Source organism: Pholis gunnellus, assembly GCF_910591455.1.
Source record: "Pholis gunnellus genome assembly, chromosome: 14".
In the NCBI taxonomy this organism is placed as follows: domain Eukaryota; kingdom Metazoa; phylum Chordata; class Actinopteri; order Perciformes; family Pholidae; genus Pholis; species Pholis gunnellus.
Window position 1 is genome coordinate 14,581,588 of NC_136541.1, and position 21,998 is coordinate 14,603,585.

General features: G+C 44.5%; 2 protein-coding genes across 4 annotated transcripts; one reads left to right on the forward strand and one right to left on the reverse strand.

Moving 5' to 3' along the window:
- Positions 1 to 1,955: 1,955 nt before the first annotated feature.
- Positions 1,956 to 11,356, reverse strand: aknad1 (AKNA domain containing 1; the record flags this gene model as incomplete). The annotated part of the gene is made up of 21 exons (XM_079172993.1): positions 1,956 to 2,141; positions 2,286 to 2,454; positions 2,560 to 2,671; positions 2,943 to 3,041; positions 3,162 to 3,299; positions 3,441 to 3,547; positions 3,792 to 3,974; positions 4,497 to 4,611; positions 4,709 to 4,914; positions 5,042 to 5,136; positions 5,272 to 5,431; positions 5,755 to 5,913; positions 6,208 to 6,389; positions 7,320 to 7,512; positions 7,616 to 7,749; positions 7,901 to 7,960; positions 8,040 to 8,191; positions 8,731 to 8,842; positions 8,929 to 9,003; positions 9,150 to 10,360; positions 11,152 to 11,356. 21 exons carry the CDS (start codon positions 11,354 to 11,356, stop codon positions 1,956 to 1,958), a joined length of 4,053 nt encoding a protein of 1,350 aa, XP_079029119.1.
- Positions 11,357 to 12,764: 1,408 nt separating this feature from the next.
- gpsm2 (G protein signaling modulator 2) lies at positions 12,765 to 21,970 on the forward strand. 3 transcript variants are annotated; one of them, XM_079172428.1, is made up of 16 exons: positions 12,765 to 12,955; positions 13,694 to 13,732; positions 15,461 to 15,795; positions 17,853 to 18,074; positions 18,159 to 18,294; positions 18,403 to 18,542; positions 18,642 to 18,765; positions 18,970 to 19,085; positions 19,454 to 19,609; positions 19,704 to 19,812; positions 19,955 to 20,084; positions 20,170 to 20,246; positions 20,353 to 20,541; positions 20,871 to 21,030; positions 21,160 to 21,350; positions 21,482 to 21,970. In XM_079172428.1, the coding sequence occupies exons 3-16, from the start codon at positions 15,731 to 15,733 to the stop codon at positions 21,647 to 21,649; spliced, it is 1,983 nt and encodes a 660-aa protein (XP_079028554.1). In that variant the 5' UTR covers positions 12,765 to 12,955; positions 13,694 to 13,732; positions 15,461 to 15,730; the 3' UTR covers positions 21,650 to 21,970. The 3 variants fall into 3 exon arrangements, with proteins under 3 accessions (XP_079028554.1, XP_079028553.1, XP_079028555.1); XM_079172427.1 differs by having other exon boundaries at positions 20,871 to 21,350; XM_079172429.1 differs by lacking the exon at positions 15,461 to 15,795.
- The last annotated feature ends 28 nt before the right edge of the window (positions 21,971 to 21,998 follow it).

Below are 21,998 nucleotides of genomic sequence, written 5' to 3' on the forward strand. Positions count from 1 at the left end.
TTGCTCTGGAGTATGTCAGTATGAGGTAAATGTAACAAATAATTGTTGACTATTTGAATCACTGACCATTCAGAAACCTTCAGAATCAACTAACAGAGTGATATTTAACGGCAAGTACAAAATCCAGAATCTTTTTCACAGAATGACGACTGTGTTACTTTGGATACATACCACTGCACCACTGCGCCGCCCCTAATCATCACAAAGAGGTGAAATGCCAACAGTTTTCCATGTGTCTTTTTAAATAACAGATGAATAAAGGGACAGTCTTTTCAGCTGTTTGTATGAGGGGATTCAGCTGTCTAAGCAGAATCCAGACCGATTGAAGGTCATCTCTGAAAGTAGAAATGATGGTCAAGTTTATGTTGGTCTCACTTCAGGGACACACAATCCAAGAATGTAATGCTAAAGAGCCAACAGATCTGTGGTGGGAATAAGCACAAAGATCTGAAAACCAAATTGTTGAACATGACAACAACTGCTCCACTGTTATTTTGTATACCAGGAATTGAGGATGGACACTTTAACTGATGACACTTAAGATTCAAATTCTGTAACGAGTGATAGTAAACACAAACGACAAATGATTTTGTTTGGTTACTAGCTTTTATTCTTTTATGCTACATGTTCATGATTAAGCTGACGTATTGCATTATATATTAATTACCAGAATTTGGTACACAGCTTTCACATGCACACAAATGGTCCTGTTTTGCTCCTGAGTGATTTGTGATTATTATCCACTGACAGTCCTTTGCAACTGAAAGAGCTGCAATGGACAGAAAGTGTATTTGATGCACAGTAAGGTTTCACAAAGGATCATTTGTAATAAGCATTACTATTATACTGCACAGCATGTTGGTTTTTCAACTAAAATGGATTTAAGATTAAGTTCTTATGTAATGACATTAATCTACAACTGTGTGAACTAAAAATGTTATGACACATGTAACATGAGGAGTGAGATGCTTAGCTGCAGACTGGGATCCTGTGCTGGCCTCTGATTCTGTATTTGTGTTTGAATGTGAGAGGTGAACTGCACTGGTTGAAGAGTCATGCCTGCCTCACTGTGACTAGTCCGCCGTGTTGATGGCCTACAGGTTAGTGAACACAGGGAGCTGTATGAAGAGATGTTGTCTAGACACATCTTCTTCCCTGATACCTCCCCTTGGAACAACAGCGAAACTCAAAACTGAACACAGCGTGGCACCAGCAGGCTGTGACAGCGCCAAAGCCCTCCAACAGATACTCAGTAAGGAGACACTAGCACCCACAGGCCAGCAGGGATGCGCATTAGAGCGTATTAGCTAAAAGGACAAAGGTTGATACTCATTGGAACTAAAGGCAGACTGGGATTTTCCTGAAATGTAATAATACAAATCTGACCTACTTTTAATATGATTTAGCTTTATCTATTTACCCCGCGGCTGCTTGTGTGTATTGGATTGCTAACAGTTGGTGAGCAGGTGGAAAACAGAAAGGTTAGGTGACACAAGTGCACTGACTGGTGTACTGGGACTGGTGTTGCCCACTTAGAGGTCACAACTGGATCACAGTGTTCCACCTATCAAAAATATTGTGTCAGAATATCATTTCCTCCCGTAATAGTGGCTATAACGTGTTGTTTTGGTTACATTTTACACGCGGTTGAGTATAAAATTGAGATGATGGATGATTTTTTCAAAGAATGAAGTAGGCTAAAGGCATCAAATACAAATGTAACGATATTCAAAATAAACAAAATGCTGTCCATCAACAAAAACATGGACAGCATTTGGTTTATTTTAACACCTTATATATTATACAGGTTATAAAATCCAAATTTTATTTTTGCAGTTTGATTTCAGACTTTTCTATGTATAAATATAAACAACCATGTAAAAAGCAATAACTTTACATACAGACATTCTTCATGTATCATTACACAACGATATGCTCTACATAGGCATCAGGTATCACAGTGCACTCTGCGCGTTATTATGGTTTTTCCTGCCCCCTTGTGGCTGCACACTGTGCACTCTCCTGTGAAGATGAGCCTCAGCCAGGTCAGCTGACAGTCTCTTGGCCATTCGGTCGGTGGTCCTCTTCATGCTGCGGGCCACCTCGATGGCCTGGTCCAGAGTCCTGTTCATTTCCGACTCCTAGAAAACAGTTCGCAAACTTTCCAATGAGCTAACCATGAAAACGTTTCACAGCAACGCCACACGTCTTGTATACAGGGAGGATCTTTTAAAATGTCAGAATAGTCAGCAGACACGCACGTGAAGAGATGAAACACATCTCACCTTGGTCCCTCTGCGTCTGCCTGTCCTGCTGCCAGTCTTTGAGGGCACTGATGCCGGAGACGGTGTCCGCTGGAAGTACACATTACTGGGCAGGAGAGCCGTGTCTGACTGGGTGGAGCGCTTTCTGTGATGGGACATGGACCGCAGAGGCGGCTCCCTCACTTTATAGCTGGATTTGAGGACAGATATTGCTACTTCAACAGAACTATAAAATCGAATAACACAGCGTGTGTGTCTGCTTTCAGTAAGTGGTGTGTCTTAGTCACGCGTTTACCTTGCAGGCAGGCTGCTGGAGGAGCCGTAGTTGACCTGGAGAAGAGGCTTCTGAAGAGATGGAGAGGTGAAGAGAGACCATCTCTCTTTGGAGTTAAAACCCTCCATGACAGCTGGTGATCGGGGAAACATGAGAAGCACTACAGTGTGTATTCCAACACAATACTCCACATATTTACATCCCTGGATTTTGTTTTGACGTTACACGGAAGGACATTTATGATGATGATGATGGAGATTCTGATGACAATTTTTTGTCTCTTCCCTGTTTGAACACGGTTATTCTTGTGCTTTTGTATGTGCTCTGAAACCAATTTGTATATTACGGATTTTTTAAACACAATGACACCGACATGATTAACATGAAATGATAAAATCACTTACTTTGCGGTCTCTGCTGAGCGTGGCTGTCAGAAGCCTTTCCTCCTTTTAAAATGGAGTTGGTCAGACAAGATGTTTTCACTGAGTCATTTCCCTCTGACCCTGAAGGAGCATAACACACGATATTGGATACAACATCCCTGTGTAAACGACATACATAATAAGAAATTCAGAAACAAATGGGGTATGTACTGAACTGTACAAACCAGCTGTGGCTCTGACCTCTGTCGGACTGCAGCGCCTCATGAAGTTTATATTGAAACTCCGGTGCGGAGCGCACACTGCCTCTCCTGCTCTCTACAGGTGAATGGTGGAACCGCAACATGATCTCAGAGCCAGCTGTGTCACCGCTGTCTGTACCTGAAGAGTGGATGATCAAAACCATAGCAGACGATGGAAGGAATATATACGCACACAAACACACATATACAGATGTTGAGACACACTTTGAGACATGGAGTGTATTGCTGTAATTTGCTTGTTAGTGTTTTGTGGTGGAACCTTTGCTCTTGCTGGGGTCCATGTCTGTAGAGATCCAGTCCTCTATCCTCACCTGACTGGAACTGAGATTGCTCACATTCTGTGTGCTACTCGATGGCTTCCACACACTAGACGTTAGAATAAAAAGGGTCAGAATAATGACTGTATAATGAATAAATGGTAAGAACATGACGGGACTACCTTGGACCTTCATCGGATATTGAGCATCTGTATATCTCATGGAAGCGTTTTACTGTATGTGCGGTTGTCTGGTTGTTATCCAACAATTAGTAAAGGTAAATATCAACCAAATGTTGCATCAATACACCCCAACAATGGCCATTATACCAGCCAGCAGGATCAGCTCCCCACCTGTTGCGGTCTGATCTGTGGTGGGTCCGCGGTCTGGTTTTCGACTTGCGCTCCTGACGATCCTGTCTGTATTTGGAGGTGAGATAGTCCATCTTCTGTGCTAGGTGGGGCAGCTGGACCAAGCCCTCCTCCAGGTCCTTCTTCAGCCGGGATACCTCTGACTGCAAGGCCTGGATAGCCACACTAAACACACACATGAAAACACACACAGATGTACGGATGTTCACTGTGTAAATAGGCAGTGTCTGCAAGCGAGTGTGGCTTCTCCTGCTCCTGAGCAGTGGCAGCTGAGTCTCATCATCTAATCAACTGCTGCAGCTTAACAACCCTGGCTTTCCTCACAGTCTTGGCCCGATCGGTACGTCTACTACTGTGGTAGCCATGTTCTCAAGCCTTAGAGGTGTTTTTTGAGTTTAAACTCTGCCTGTCAGCCTACTGTTCTGGGTTCTCAGTCTCCTGCCTATACCTGCTTCCTCTCTTCCTGTCAATCAAGCCACTGGATCGGCCCCAAGAACACTTAACGTCTGCCTAGCCGATCTGCCGTTATCTCCATGCTAAAAAACAAGTTTGCAATAAACCTTTTAACCTGCTTGCAGAGTCTGTGTGGTGCGTCTTGGGTTTCACTCAATACCGAACATAACATAAAGTTGTAGTTTTCAGCAGTTGCAGCGGTCAACCACCAACACTAGCAGCTCCTCAGCGTACCTATTACACGAGCAGGAGTACAGTGGGCTGCCTCCCTCTTCTGTATCCATGGCAGAGCTGAGTACGGGTTCAGATACGTGGTGATGGAGCCGGGCAGGCAGGCTGCGTTCAGCTCCTGTGTGGTCAGTGGTTTGGAAGTGTTCATTATTGCAGTAAGGACCAGATGAGATGAGATGAAAAGAGAACTTCGTAATGCGGGCATATTAGCTCACCCTGCAGCCTGACTGAAGGCTCCTTCGTGGTGCTCTCCACCCACCGCTCCACATCTGCTGCTGCACCAGAGGACTGTGTTTGGACAGATGGGTAGGGACTGGACCATCGCTGGCTAGTGAGTGAGGCTGAATGGATGGCTGTCTGCAGGTTGGAGCAGGAGCCTTCACTGTCTGAGCTACTTAAACCATCATTCTGGGACGGCCCACTGTAGATGGGAGGATCAAACTTGAGTTATTATCAAATTGATATGTAGATTGTGACTGTGCATCAACGGGAGCTCATTTTATTAAATACTTATGTATTTTATTGTTGCTGTGTTTATAGCTTTGTACCTTTCTGTGAGCAGATTTGGTTGAAACAGTCCAGAGGCTGATTGATTCAAGTAGGAGCTCCCAAATCCACTGTCGGTCTCTGGACTCACAATCCTCTGCTCCCCAGAAGACCCAACAACAGTTAAAATACGGCAGCGTGTGCATCCTCTACACCACTGTAACCTAAACACCATCCAAGAAAACCGGTTGCACAACAAACATCAGACTAAAACCAACTATCTGTGACTGACCTGTGACACAGATGAGGTGTTGAGAGGAGGCTCTAAGAGAATGTGGCTGTCTGAGTCTCTCGGTGCATCAGCTGACGAGGAGACCTCCACAGCCAGACTCACACAATCCCCCAGATCACATTCCCCCAGTGGGTTCAAGACACTATCCGGGGTGCTACGGCTGCAGCAACAACAACAAGTGGGATATTTAGATATTTAGAGTCTGTGGAGTGGAGTTGAGGGGAGTTGGGGAAGGGTGAACAGTATGACATGGAAAGCATTGCATTTGGAGAGTGCTGTAGCTGTTCCCTATGTCTAGATAAACAATACAACAATACATGCTGTACAGTATGCAAACGTAGCTAATTTACTCTGTGACAAAATTACGAGACGGATTACTTTAATGAGTCATGCATTATTTAAGAACAAAGGAGTACAGAGAAACCACAAACAGAGAGTCATAGCTCTTTTATGTCTGTCAGGTATTAATATCACATCACTGACCTGTCGTGTGTCCACTCCCTCTGTCTTGAGGATGAGCTGCCTCTGCTCAAGCACGCTAAGATGTTGCTGTGATCTCTCACCTCTGACGAGACAGAGCTCGTCTCATCTTCAGCTTCCGTTGTCGGGATTTCCAGTCCTTCCAGAGAGCCCAGTGAGCTCCTGAAGCAGGACAGAGAAGAGCACAGAGACACTCGGTGGAAACTAACACCAACACCGCACCTGAAACACTATCTGCCCATGGTAAGGCTGAGAGTGTGCCTATTATCTGAGCACAAACACACATGCAAGCACCACTCAAAATATCAATAGGTAGACACAATAGTGACAGTGATACATGCACAACAGTGGTGTATTATTTCTTTTCTCTTTATGAAAATAACACAAGTGCCTGTTCGGCTATATCATTCACGCTATTATAATATTGTTGGACTTTAAAATATTATTTACAAGTACCTTGAATGGCAGTAGCTGTGTCCAGTATTTTTCAGCATAGAGTCAGTTGTTATACGTTCACTGCTTTGCTGGAAACCCTCATCTCCATGGACTTCACTGGCCTCCTCGACTTCCTCCTCTTTTTCTTCCTCTTTCTGTGTCTCCATCTTATAACCCACAGTGGAAAAACCTGCTCTTGGCTCCTGACACATGAGACCCATTCAGATGATTTGCTGTTAGTGTAATCTCACACAGACACACGCTCAGCATTTCTTCAGAATTTATCACAATTGAATGTGCAGGTTGTGGATGCTACGAATGGGCTTCTACTCGTCAGCAGAGAGCAGGCTGCACACAGGCTGGAATATATACAACTAGAAAAGGCTGGATGCTGCAAAGCTGACCCTATGCTATTAATACCCTATAATACTAATACCATTAATGTATGAAAGATGTGGAATATTTCAAGGTTTGTCAAAAAGCTGACAATACACTGAATTACTGACTAAAATGTGTAAGAAGAAGGTGAGGTAGTAGGAATAGTTTGAAAAGTGGCAATGGTTCTAATCCGTATGAATGTCATAAAAAAGTAATACCAGTAATGTATTAAAGATGCGGAATATTTTAATTTTTTCTTGAAAAGCTGACGCTGGACTGCATTGCTTGCTGTTATATGATGAAGAAGGTGAGGTAGAGGGACTAGTTTGAAAAGTGGGAAAGGGTTAAATTCTCAAGAATGTCATTAGAAATGTTATCAATACCAATCGCATTATTGCCTGTTAAGATACAGTTACCTTGTGGGGCTTTTAGTTAAAAAGAAACTAGTTCCAATCCTAGTTTTCTGTTAACACACAGTGAGAGTTGGGGGCTTTATTTTGAAAAACAAGCCTCATCCTAAGCTTCCTGTTAAGATACAGTTCCTTTTTGGGACTTTTATTTTGACGGTAAAACATTGGGGGAAAGGAGGTTAAAGACAATGTTTTGAGAAGATTTTAAAGCCCGCCTCCACTCTTACTGTTGGGTACTCAAGCTCTGAACATTCCATGTAAAAAGGCGAGATAAGAAAAACAAAGATTTAGAGGAACATAGGTTCACAACCTATGAGGCAGCAAGTCTGTCTGTGAGTTGGTTACCTCATGCAAGGATGGTGGAGGTGAGGGTGTGGGCATGCAGAGAGGACTGGGCGTCATTAGCAGCATCTCTTTCATGGATGTGGGAGTGGAGGATGAATGGGGCGGAGAAATCTGCTCACACACATTTTTGTCTATCATCTCCTTTATGTCCTCAAGGTGCATCCCTATCCTGAATATGTCTCCCTCCACCAGCCTGCACACGGTTTAACATACACAAAAACACACACACGCAAGAATGAATGCATTGACATGATACTGAAACGTTCACTCTGGTCAAATGGCGGGGTCTCTTTAACCTGTTTGGGTCAAAGATGCCTGTTTTCCTGGACAGGCCCATGTAGTTTTGCATCTCCAGAGCTCTGTGCTGTTCCTTCTTACTGATGTACTCTCTTTCCAGCTGGTCCTGAGCCTCCATTATGCTCCTCAACATCTGACAATGGACGTATTTTACATTCATGGACATGCAGAAGTGCACAATGTAAATTATAATGCACCTCAAAAACACAACATTGTGATGTCCTATATTTCCATATTCAGTGCATCTCTTAAAGAACTACAAAGAGGAAGTAAACAATACTTACCATTTGTTGTTCTGCTGTGCTCACTGACATGATGCTCACACTTAATTTAAATCCTTCCACCTGAATAGAAGAAGGTTCATACATGTTTTTGTGCATTTAAGGGTTGAATATTAATATCCCGGCACATCTTCAAACTTACCTTCTGCATGAACTGGCTGATGATGTCTTTCAGCTCTGCAGTCATGCTTTCACCATCACTGGGACCCTCCTCGGGCTGCTGCCTGATGGATGTTGTGTTCATCACCTGATTGTTGCTCTGGGGGGTTGTTTCTTGTTTCTCGCCAAAGTTTTCTGAAAACAAAGCAAGACTGGAGTAACACAAACCGAACGTAGGCCATCAAACTATGAGCAATATGTCCTTGAGTCTTTGATGAACTTCCACATTTCCATCTCACCGAAGGAATTGGTAAAGATAATCAATAAAGGAATCAAATCATTCTTTTTTTCTCTCCTGTCTCTTCCTCATCATTGCATTTGAAGAAAGTGAGATAATATTGTATACTTTCAGTGTATACATGCAAAGAATTTGTTACTTTGCGAATTATTACAACTTACACATGATGCAGTTACTGATAATCTTGTGATTTAAAGAAGCAGAAATCAATAGTGAACTATTTTCATGTGGTTTGATTGTTCAGTTTACAGGCATTGTTTTCCACCTACTTAACATGCTTCAAAAAGCTAAGAAAAGATGTCTGTCGAACTAGAATAGTTGTCACCTGACCCCATTTGTCTCTATGGAAACCAGTTGCACTTCACTGCGTAATTTGCAGGTAGCGAAGCAAAGCGTCGACCTGTCATAATATCAGATGTCGGACACAGAGACGTACCTGATGGGGGAAGGTGAGAAGCCCCGGATCCAAGATGGCTTCCCTCAGCTAAGTTACCCTGATGATCATCATCACACGCTAAATAAAGCATCGGTTCTGAGGAGGGTTGAGCCTGTGAAAAGAGAGCCATAAACTTGTAACTTGCATCTAAAACATGACTCTGAAATTGCTCTGAGATTACGTTAACTCTTTACTTACGCTGGTTCCTATTCTCATTTGATCTATAAGGTTCTCTGCTTCAGCATATTTGGTGAGTAATTTATCATATTCAGCCTCAGGAAGACATATGGAATGAGACAAAATGTTAGTCCTAGCTACAATGCGCAGCATTCATATATGTTATTGTTTGAGGACTGACAAGCAAAGGAAATCAAAAAGCTGTAGGTACAGGTGCACTGTGAACCCTGAATGTGTTCTACCTGCAGGTGATGCACCAGTGCTGGAGCAGACTGTTTGTCCTCGTCTTTGAAGACGTAGGGCTTCACTGAAGGCTGGACGGAATCCTCCAGGACTCTGTTGATCACCTCTAGCATCATTGGAGAGGACTGGGCTCTGTGCATGGTGGGGGGGCTCTGGGGAACAGGTCTTGCTGGTCCATTTGGAGTTTTGGGGATTTTTACCTTGGGGGCAATCTTGGAGAAGTCAGGGAGTGGGTAATGGACTTGGCCTTGACCGTACTTCATGTCAGTGAAGGACCTGGTGCGCACAAGTGGGACTCTCTCAACCTGTTCATCCTCTTCGGCCTTTTCCTGCTTCTCTACCTCTACAGCACTTGTATCCTCACTGCCCTGTTCTGAATGTAAACTTGCAGAGCTCGATACAATGCTGTCAGAAGCAGCAGAGGTGACAGGAGCAATTTCCCTTTCTGCTTCTTCCTCTGAACTTGATTTTTTTTCTGATGCACTTTTCGCATCAGTCCTGTCACAGCAGAAACTCTGATTAATCTCAGAATTACAAGCAGGGCTGTCTGAGTGGTTGCTATTAATTGTTGCGCTGTTGTGTGTTGGAGCCCAGCTAAAAACAGTGTCATCCACGCTCTCCAATAGGGACACCTCTGGCAGGGTCTCTGCCTCGATCGGCCTACGGGGCCGCAGCAGCTCCTCCTGGGAGAAGTGTCGCAGCAATAACTGGTCAATGTCTGAAGGACAAGGCCATGATGGGGCAACCTCACTCGGCTTGGGAGCGTCGAAAAGGTCGTCCCGTTTGGTGTTGGCATCCTCTTGTGACAAAGTCGCTGGTTTCTCAGCGTAACGCTCGGCAGAAACCAAGCGTTCCACATTATCTTCTCGATCTCTTGTCTTGCATTCAAGCATACCAGTAACATTAGGACTTGCATGAACCGTTTTGCTTCCATCAGAGCTCATATCGCCCTCAAGGTTCGCTGTTTGGTTGAAGTAGGGGCTTCCTAGGGCACCATCGAAAGGTAGGTCATCCTGATCCTCGTCACTAGTATCTTGCCCCGGGTCCTCATGCTTTAAGGGCGGCTCATCTTGAATGGTGTTCGGTCTTTGGGCGGACACATGCAATATGCTGCTCTTGGTCTTGCTCTCTACCACGTTCTCACTCTGACTGCTGATGACAATACTGGACTCTGACGAGGTGACGTCCAAGGCTGACAGCTCCGTGCTCCCTGCGAATTAAATGCCAAATTAGAGAGCAGCATAGAATCATGCAAAGGGGACATTTCATGAAAAACTCATTTGGGTATCTGGAGTGCCTACCAACCTTCAAACTGTAATACAAGACAACCTAGTCCGTGTTTTGTGGGCTGCCTGAATCAGAAACACTTGAGTTAACAAGCCATTCAGATTTGGCTACCCTTCCTCTGTCACGTGCAGCTCATTAGAAAATACCGCCTCCCATCTGAATATCTCCACTATATTTTATATATATATTTTGAACCATATTTTTCTCACAAGAAAATCAGAGCAAGTGTGGATTTTTCAAGAGAGGGGCTTAAAGAGACAGGTGCTAAAAGTGAGCTTTTCAGCCAGAAGGGGAAAACAGACAGACTAAAAAAAACTAATTTATAATTTGAACATTCAAGCATGTTAACATGTAGTATGCACCTGAAAATGAACATAAAATGTATCCTTTTAGCCTTCCCACCATTAACAATGGCAACTCAAATTTGCTCAGTAACTCTGCCAATATCTCATTACATGTCACCAAAAAGGAACGAAAGCTCCAAAGAATACAACAGATTTCCCTCATCATTGTTACCGTTGACCAATTTAATTTCATACCCAAGACTACAATCACCATGGTCTGTTATGAATCTGTGAGAAAAACTGTATCTTATTCATAAATTCAAACTGGCCATGTGTTATAGCACTACATATAAATATTCATACAGTGTGATGTATAGTTCGGGTCAGATAAAACAAGCCAGTTCAACATGACGGTGACCTCCAGACTTACCACTGAGATGGATGCTTGCCTCGGAGGCAGCAGACTCAGCCTGCGACAGACGTAAGGCTAAAGAATTCTCCAAATCACTGAGGTGGAGACTTTCATCCTCACTTAGGTCGACAAAGATGCTGTGCTGAATGTACTTCTCCCAAAGCACAGTGGGCTTGTCCTCTACCTGGACATCCCCGTCTGATTCCTCCGCTTCTCCCTCCATGGACGCTTTGTCTTCACCTGTCGCAAGACAAGAGGTAAGAAAGGAGGATGGAGCACCTGTTCATCACTTAGCAACGCAACGTGTGAGCTGACAACATCGGATCAAAAACGTGCTACGATGTCAATTATTTAACAATCAATGCATTGTGTGGTCAGAGCTTTGCGTGACACAAGTGTGTTAGGTGTTTGTGTGGATGATGTATGTATGTATGTATGCATGTATGAATGGGTGAAAGTGTGTCAAACAGTGGTGGAAAAGGTTTACTTTAAGAGTAGCAATTATACAATATAAAATGATTCCATTACAATTGAAAGTCCTGCATTTTAAATATTAGTCGAAAGTGCTGTCAGCATCTATGAAGAGTAAAAGTTCTACTTTTAACATGGCCCCTGTCAGAGTTATGTATTGTATTGTTTTGTATGTAAAAAAAAAAACAATATGTAGCCGATAGTAATAATCTATGAATACAGTTACTACAGCTGTCAGATGTATGTAATGGAGTAATGAGTACAATATGAATTGTAGTGGAGTTTAAGTTTAAAGTAGCAGAAAATAGGAATACTCAAGTAAGTAAAGTAAAGGTATCTTAAAACTGTATTAAAGTACAGTAGCCTACTTGTTAAATGTACTTAGTTGGGTATTTCTATCACCTGTGAGAGTGGCATGCATTACAAGAAACATCTACTACACTGCAGAGTCTGTCAAAAAAGCTATTTCACATGTCAGTGTCTGTACTGATATTGTATACTAAACTTTCAGTCTCATATTGTGACGCTGTAACTTACTCGAGTTGTGAACCGGTCCTCCTGCACTGCGACATTAGTGTTGAGATCATCCGTTCCACAGCCATTGCTCTTGATCCTGACATCATCTTGCATCTAGCTGCACCATCTCTGTGTCTTTCTCTCTTGACATATGGTTTCTCGGACAGGTTTAGTGTCTGTAGCGTCATAAATAATGTAGCCCGCACCGCTACGCTGAGCGTCTGGAGCCGGGCTGGCAGCGTACAGGCGGAGTCTAGTTGCTGGGTAACCTCCACCAAAAGAACTACTGAAGACATTAGTTTTTGTTAGCGAGCAAAAGAAGAACGACCAACCTCTGTATTTTAAGTATTTATTGAGAGTCTTTCATGGGGTTTGAGTTCGGGGAATGTTGCACCTTCACCTCACTTACCGACACACAGCGGCCAAGTAGTCATTTGTGCTGACTTTGCAAGATAAAGGGTGTTAAAATGTAACATAACAAAGTCTGCTTGTCTGGCACTGACAGCCACATAAATGATACGTCATGTCTTTTCAAATCCACTGGTCCAATGACTGTCGTCCGGGGCGTGGCTACCTTTGAATGTCGTCCCCTGATTGGCTACTTGGCGAAAACACACAGGGCAGTGCACATCCATACGATTTTGCTTCATTCTCATGGAAGTTAACTCGAAGTTTTCCAAAAGGATAATGTAGCGTTTAGGTTGCATGTACAGAGTGTCCCTACATTTCAGACGTCTGTGTGTGTGTTTTGAAACCGACCTTGTGTTTTTATACTTGTGAGAAAGTAAACAGAAGAAGAGGAGAAGTCACCATTGTTCGAACTGGATCGTCTAACGTAAGTTCGGCCGCTAACGTGCTAACTCGCTACTTTTTAGCTGGATGCGACACTGACACCAGTGAGGGGTGAACGTATGGTGTTCACAATGCTCTCTTTCAAGCTTCCTCACTGAAGAGTTACGCTAAAAATCTTAATATTTACATTCACATGAAATGCCAATAAGAACTACAAACACGTGATGTAGTATTTAAACCGTCCTATATGCATATAGTCAACATATATGACGTCATGATTGGTTTAACTGTACTTGTCTTACATTATTATGTTCACTTTCATGCACTAATTCATATGGTAATACACTGCTATAAAGTCACACACACACACACACACATCACCCATACCGTTAGTGTGTGGCATGTTGTTTGTACACTTAGCTAAAAGTAAGTTTTTGTTAAAACACTAAGGTGTGGATTTAAATGTATGCTCATCTAGGAGGCTGTAGTTTGAGGTGCTGTTGAAATGAATTGTTCTAGTGGGACGTGTTTCTCATATTTGGTCTTCCCTCATTGAGTTGTTTATTAGGTTAACCTGGTTTTTGTACCTACATAAACTGGCAGCTAAGTGTGTGTATATCACCCGGAGAACTAAATCACCAAGTATTTATTAGTTTAATGTCATATACAATCTATATCATAGTGTCCATAATACTAAAATGTTCACACACGTTACCAAGTACCGCAACAACGGCATATTTAGGTGTAAGGTTATTCATGGTCACAACACTTTTCCTTGCAGGCTTCCCAGATTTCCTGTTCCTGTGTGGAAGACTTACCGGTCAGTATCCCTGTACTTATGCAGCTTGTTTCTTTCTTTTTGTTTTCGCTGGCTCATGCTGTAATGCTGAGTGGTGTTTCCATATTTAGATTTTTGCTCTCAGTGGCTGCAGTAATTTTAGTGCATCAATGGGCCGTGAGCACAATGAAAATAGAGCACATCTGCCGTGTGTTTAAGGTGAAATCATGTCCTATTTGTGACACGAGGAGTCAGTGATTACCTGCCGAGAAGCTGTCAATAACAAAACAACCTCTTTGTTTCCTTTGATGTTCCTTTTAGTCACGGATCACATCTTCCTGTTACACACTTGCCCGGGCTCACTGTAGCTCTGTGAGCAGGGCAGGTCTCTTGTTAAACACACCCAGTTGGCATACAATGGTGGAAAAGGCTGCACCAGCACTGGCACACTGCAATTGGTGATTATAATACTTGTGCAGGGACATGTACTGCACAGACTCCCAAAGCCGTGGGCTTTAGCTTGTGTTATTACTGTTCACGTTCACGTAGCGACAGGAAGTCTAGGCTGGGCACAGTGATGCTTTAATTCACTCTTCTTTGGACGGGTTGATTAAAAACACAAGAACTCCAAACAAATTGCAGGCCCTAAACTGTAAAACGTCTCCTCAATTCCTCAAGTTCAGTGTTGAAATACTTCTGCCATTCATGCTGTGTTGTTGAGTGTTTTTATTGAGAGAGATTTATTGGCCTTAACCTTCGTTGAACAAGAGATTCTGACATCAACCAGACAGTTCTTTGTCAAAACAGTTCTTTGTCTCTGCTTTGGTTGGATTAATGAACACAGTACAAATCTGACAACAGTCAGACTTCTAAGTAGTATTAGAAGTAGAAGAAGACAAGTTAGCATACATCAAGTGGCCTTTCTTTAAAGTAGGGCTAAATATATTTAGTTAGCTGGAAAAAGAACACAATGGTGCTCATTTAATGCCCCATCTATAACATGCAATGCCATTTATGTGCCAGTGCCATGTGCTTTACCTGTGTCTGAGAAGTTTTCAAATATACACACTGTTTGTTTGCCTTCCTTGTCTTTTAGCATAGGGAATTGACTCAGTTTGCAAGTTGCAAAGTGGTCTGCTCCCATTCTGTCTGTGTGAGGAGGGGCTGATGGGTTAAAGTTGGGGCACAAATGGGTGTGGCTAATATGATCTCATGGAAAAATGAGGTAATGGTTGACTCTGGTTTTTACTTGGTGCATTGTATCTTGTCCATGTAGCTTGCTTATCGCTGTCCCTTCCTTTGGTGGACGTAGCATTACGCACAGCAGAGGTTCTTCTGTTCTTGTTTTTGCTTCTCTCAGAGCTTCACTTCTAATTTAGTGATCTTTTTCCTGATAAATCATGCAACAGGTTGCCGGCTTCTCTTTCTTTCCAGCGACTACCTCTTCTTTGCATTTGCACACTCTGATCATACTTTTCCTGCCATGTCTGCTTGCATAAGTTGCATTCTGTGGCGTCCATAGCTCGCTCGCCTTCAGAGCACACACACACGCACATCTTCAAGCCTGGATGAGTTGAGTCAGCGTCTTTTGATTGACAGCTTGCCCGTGTTGACCCCCCCCCCCCCCCCCTCTCAACCATTCATCCATTCATGCTCTCTCACTCTCCGCCTGCCCTCGCTTGTGCTTGCTGCTGTTTGGGTCGGTGTTGCCATGGCACCGTGTGGCCAGAATGAGGCTTCACGTTCAGCATCCTTGTGTTGTCTTCACAGAGGGCCGCTGGTGAGATTGCGGTGCAGTGACGCGAAAACACACAGTGCACGAAACGCAGCCGCGTGGACTGCCGCTCAGGACTCTGCAGCTTCTGTCTAAAACACTCACGGGGTTACCTTCAACCTGTCAACATTCGGCAGACGGACGGTCACAGACTTTGGCCACATTTTGTGACTTCTCGTGTGGTTGACCTCCTCTTTTCCAACTCCCTTTAACCAAAGATTTTTTTGGGAACGAAACTGGGATTTTCCCTCATATTATGCACATCAATGGATACCAGTGGCTCAGTGGTTAGCACGGGGAATGAGGAGCAGTCCTTTCATGTCCGCTACAGGTAGGAACATTTCCTCTCTCAGCTGAGGTTTGGTAGTAGAGAACATTTAAACATTTTGCTCTCCCTACTGTGTTTTAGAAGGGACTCTAAATGTATTAATTCTTGGTTAAGAGAAGACAAATCTCCTTGTATTTGTAATTCTTTTAATGCTTGATGTGTCGGCGTCAGGTAATAAATGAGCTATTTATTCATGTGGTGTTACCCTGTTGATGAAGTGATGGTATTGTGTGTCATACGGAATTGAAAATTGAGACCGTAGTTCAATTGTAGAGCGTGAGGACCGTCCTCACGGTGCTTTTGTCAGTTTGTTGACTTAAAGGCAGGCGAGTTTCCCAAAAAAGCCATCAGCCAGCTGTCCATACATACCCGGGGGAAAGCGCTCCGGCAGCAGGTGTGACTTGCTCCAGTTGTCTTCAATATTTAACAAGCCCTGAAAAATTCATCACTGCTTGCTTTTTGTTTTGTTTTTTGCCACACGTGTGTCCAACCTTATTTGGATAGAGGACATGTTTTACTGCTGTTGGGATGGTTGTTGTTAATGACTTGATTCCATTAAACTTCACTACAGAGGCTGCTTGTGCCTGACAGGTCTAATAAATCTATTTAACACCCAGCCCACGCAATCTGTCGGGTGTGCACTCTGCAGCCATAATCTCAGGTGACCAGGTCAGGAGAGAGAGAGAGAGCTTTAGAGACAAGCAGATTAGCGAAGAACATGCTGACGGTGCAGTTTCCTTGCTGCCACGCATTGGAAGTTAACATTGTGACACCATCACACGCGTCTCCTTGAAAAGTTTTCCAGTGCGTGATGCTGTCATAGCAAATGGTTTTGATGTCACAGGAAAGGAATGCTGCTGTTTGTACTTTTGTACACATTCGATGTTTCTTTAGCACAGACTTGTACATTGAGTTTAGGTTTGCATTCTCCATGCTTCAGACAAAGAGAAGGAGCTGCAGCCTGGCAGTTGTTGTTGTTGTGGAAACCTCGGTAGATGCCTCTCAGCAGTTCCATGTGCTGCTGCTGCTGCTGTTGTTGTAAGACACACAAAGCAAGCAGGTAGGCTAGAGTTTGCCTCTTTATTTACAGTACAGGAAAAGTATGTTGGCAACTTGGTAGTAGACAAAAAGGCTTTTCTAATTTAAGGCCTAAGACTGCCTAAGATAATGTTTGACTTTGTTCACCTATTCTAACCCAGCTGGATGACAAAACAAGCTCCTTTGTTTGGTGTTTTTGTGTCATTTTAGCAGCACACCATAGACTTAGTAAGCTATAACTTCATGTACGATATCCACACTAGAATGTGACTTTATGGAAGTGTTGCCGGGTCTGTTTTGGAGAGCTTTCAGACAAAACCTTTGGGTGGGTACATGAGGAAGGCTTGACCTAAACAAACTGAATAGACTTTGTGTGAAGCCGAGCTCTTCCCAACAATGCAGTTTCCTGAAAAACAAAAGTTGGCGGACTAACAATGTTTGCTTTGCACACATTTCTGCTACTTATTCTGAAGATAATGTGTAACTCCGCGAGGCTGGGTTAGTCAGAGATCCCAGAAAGCACTATTCTGAATGCAAGTTGAACATTACATCCTACATTATGAAATTGATTTCCTTCACTACCCTTTGTGGATATTTGAACTCAAAAGCTAATAAACAGGGGAATGATAAACAATGTTACGCTTTAATATTTCTACCCGCTCTTGGCTTCATTTGACTGTAGAAGGAAGCCACTTCACTTTCTGAGGCATGTCAAAGGGGATGTGAGACCTACCATAACAAAGACTTTGAACTATTGTTCTCCGTAGGTGGAAGGAAGTAGCTAAAAGCCCTTTTTCTAAGCAAAGGCTGAACGCTTTGTTCCCTGGTTGTGAGCGGAGTCCGGTCAGTTGGCTGTAGATTTCGGTCGGAGAAGATCTACCTCACCGCACGTTCTTTTATTATTGGGCTTTAATTACTGTCTTTGGTTGCTGCTCAGTAAGAAGCCGAGTTCAAGCAGCAGAGAGCAGACCAGATCGTTGTTTCGCCACCTGACAGACTGACTCTGCTTTGTTCCGCTGTAGGATGGAGGTGTCCTGTCTGGAGCTGGCGTTGGAGGGTGAGCGTCTCTGTAAGGTCGGCGACTACAGAGCGGGCGTCTCCTTCTTTGAAGCTGCCATCCAGGTGGGCACAGAGGACCTGCAGGTGCTCAGCGCCATCTACAGCCAGCTGGGCAACGCCTACTTCCACCTGCATGACTACGCTAAGGCCCTGGAGTTCCACCGGCATGACCTCACCCTGACCAGGTCGGAGCTGCACAAGAACCCCCGCAACCCCGCTAACTGATCGTTACCATGTGTATTATTATTAACATAATGTGTGATCAATAGGACTGTTGGTGACCTGCTTGGAGAAGCCAAAGCCAGTGGGAACCTGGGCAACACATTAAAGGTGCTGGGGCGCTTTGACGAGGCTGTGGTTTGCTGTCAGAGGCACTTGGACATAGCCAGAGACATGAATGACAAGGTGAGGCAGCCCATAAGTGATGATTCTGTAGTGTATAGGAGGGGGAGGGGGGGGGATCAGGAGACATCTGCCTTCAGCACTGACATGTTTTTCCTTGATGTGTGTTAGGTGGGTCAGGCGCGCGCTCTGTATAACTTTGGGAACGTGTACCACGCCAAAGGCAAAAGCATCTGTTGGAGTGGCGCTGAGCCCGGAGACTTCCCAGAGGAGGTCATGACGGCGCTGAGGAAGGCAGCCGAGTACTACGAGTAAGTGGCCGCACTGGTGGATATGTGCAGGGGATGTTTTTTTTATGATACAACGCCTTTCTGCTAGTGTCCAATTATGTGGCTTTTGTGTTCTTTCAGGGCAAACCTGGCGATAGTGAAGGAGGTCGGGGATCGCGCCGCTCAGGGTCGAACCTACGGCAACCTGGGCAACACGTACTACTTACTGGGAAGCTTTCGCAAAGCGGTAGCTTCTCACGAACAGGTTTGGTGTAACTCTAAACGACCCTTTCATTATAGGGTCATAAAAAAGTCATAGTGTATATCTCTTAAAAAAGTCATAAAGAAGTCATAAGTGTAACACCGCTCTATTATTACAGCTTTATAACTGTTCCTCAGTCAAAACCTGCTTCTGTAACGAGTTACAGTAAATGCTAAGATGTGTTCCTATGCCCCTTTCTTTGAACAGCGCTTGCTCATAGCCAAGGAGTTTGGCGATCGCTCGGCAGAGAGACGGGCTTACTGCAACCTGGGGAACGCCTACATCTTTTTGGGGGAATTTGAAGTGGCAGCTGAGCATTACAAGTAAGCCACAGCCTACTCACTGATAACTGAGCAAACACTGCACTTCATCGTCTCTCTCTTCCGCTACATATTAAGATATGTTGGGTGTGGTGTGACAAATCATCTCTGTTGAAAGACCGCTTTTATGAGTGTTGCACCACAAAGCATAAATATAGTTTTTCCATGAGCGTCTTAAAAAACGTCTCTCTGCTCACTGCAGAAATAATGAGGGGATCTTCCCTTTGTGTATTACATGATGTTTTGTTCCCAGACTTTGGGAACTGTGGGGACTTCTTCTGAGAAAGTGAGCCTGAGATGTAAGAAGCCAGAGGAAAATATTGCTTCCTCTCTGCAGTGTTTTACACCGGCTTGTTTGCATGTTTTGTCAGGAGGACGCTACAGCTGGCGAGGCAGTTGAAGGATCGAGCTGTGGAGGCCCAGGCCTGCTACAGTCTGGGCAACACCTACACACTACTGCAGGATTATGAGAGAGCCATAGACTACCACCTCAAACACCTCATCATAGCCCAGGACCTCAATGACAGGTACACACACATTCACTATGGGAAGAAGAATTCCCTACATTTTAACCGTGTCCCTATACATGTGTTTAAATGTGTTTGTTTTTTTTGTATGCAGGATTGGGGAGGGCCGTGCATGCTGGAGTCTTGGCAATGCTTACACTGCACTGGGGAACCATGACCAAGCCATGCACTTTGCTGAGAAACACCTGGAGATCTGCAAAGAGGTACACAATACAGAAAAAAAACATTCTTCTGTCCTTGCCTTCTCCTTTACAGTGGAAACAATATTCTAAGCAGTTTTCCTTTACAAAAACAGGAAAATAAATCCTTCAGTAACCTCTCTATGTGTGTGTGTGTGTGTGTTAGACTGGAGACAAGGGCGGGGAGCTGACGGCACGTATGAACGTATCTGATCTCCAGATGGTTCTGGGTCTCAGTTACAGCACAAATAACTCCACTATCTCAGAGAATAAGGATATCGACTACAACCTGCATGGTCAGTTACAGGTTAAATGTCTTCTTTGAACAGTGTAGTTTGTAAAGCTGGTGATGATATTGTTGTAATTGTTTGTGCGTTTTAGGAGCGAGGCCCAGGATGAGCAGAAGACACAGCATGGAGAAGCTGGAGCTGATGAAACTGACTCCAGACAAGATAAACGTAAGAACTTCTCTCCTGTCACACAAAGTCCACGGTCCACTATCGTGGCTCCGCCCCTCCAGTTCCTTCTGCATTGTGGTAACTGATCCATTCCTGTGCGCTGAAGGGTCAGAAGTGGAACAGTGACATCCTGACCAAACAGCCCAAACCCTCCCTGGTTAAGAGCTCCTCCAAGCTGTTCTTTGTCAGCCGTCTGCGTGGGAAGAAGTTCAAGGCCGGAGGCTCCAGCAAGGTTCTCCAGGACACCAGCAACACCCTGGACACCAGCCAGACGGCCGCACAGGGACCCCAGAAGGTACACAGTGCAGCGTGCATTCAGCTGATAACCACACACACACACACACACACACACACACACACACACACACACACACACACACACACACACACACACACACACACACACACACACACACACACACACACACACACACACACACACACACACACACACACACACACACACACACACACACACACACACACACACACACACACACACACACACACACACACACACACACACACACACGCCTGGACCTCATTTAGTATCTTACAGCGATCATCAAACCAGGCCTGTTCTGTTACGCCGTCGCTCATGTTGGGGTTTTTGTACTTCATCAGCGACTCAGTCCGGACATGCTTGGAGACGAGGGCTTCTTCGATCTGCTGAGCCGTTTCCAGAGCAACCGTATGGATGACCAGCGCTGTTCAATCCAGGATAAGGGCAGCAGGTTATCGCTCAGCAGCGGTTCAGAGTCGCCCCCCAGGGCCATCAGGAAATGTGAGCGCATGTATTCATACACAAGTCATCCAAATCTCACAATGTGTCTTACTTTTCACACCGATATAAATCTTCTTCGCTGTGTTCCTCCTCTGGCTCTTCATCGATTCTCTCTCTCTCTCTCTGTAGCTGTATCAGAGTCTGCCAACGTCTCTGGCGCCCAAGGCCGGCGGTTAGAGGATACTTCAGCAGCGGGGGGGAGCCTGCCCGGCCTCCGGCTCAACCAAAACAGCAACCAGGCCGTGCTCAGCCACCTGATGGCCAACGCAGACAACGCCGAGCCCGACGACGACTTCTTCGACATGCTCGTCAAGTGCCAGGTACCCGACATGACCAAATATATACGGTGCTACCGTCTCCTGTACGATGATAAGCATACAGTACGTTTAATACAAAAGGAGGTTTTTCTAAACGGGAACATGAAATTCTCTTCCTTCCTCTTGACCACCAGGGGTCCCGCTTGGATGACCAGCGCTGCGCCGCCCCTCCCCCAGCGCGAGGGCCGACCGTACCAGACGAGGACTTCTTCAGCCTCATCATGCGCTCTCAGGCCAAACGGATGGACGAGCAGCGCGTCACCCTGCCGCCAGCAGCACCAGCCAGGCCCGGCTCCAACTGAACAAAGCACTAAAAAAAAAAAAAAAAAAAAAAAAAAAAAGGGACAGCCGGGTTTTCTTTGTTTTCATCTCATGGAGGTGTGGATGGACAGCGAGAGGTGGTCACTCACAAGAAAGCCTTGTGTATTTTTACATGTGTCCTTTTGGACAAAACAAAGCACTGTCAGCATTATATGTAGTATACGGTATGAACGAAATCTCAAATTAACGTGGACTTGTTGTTATCCAACAAACTCTCAGCAGTATCAGGGACACAAGTGTTTTTTTTATCCTTCTGTACTCATTTCACCCTGTGTGTATTTTTCAATACACAACTGCCGTTATGTCTGTATTTATTGTACTTTTTTTTTT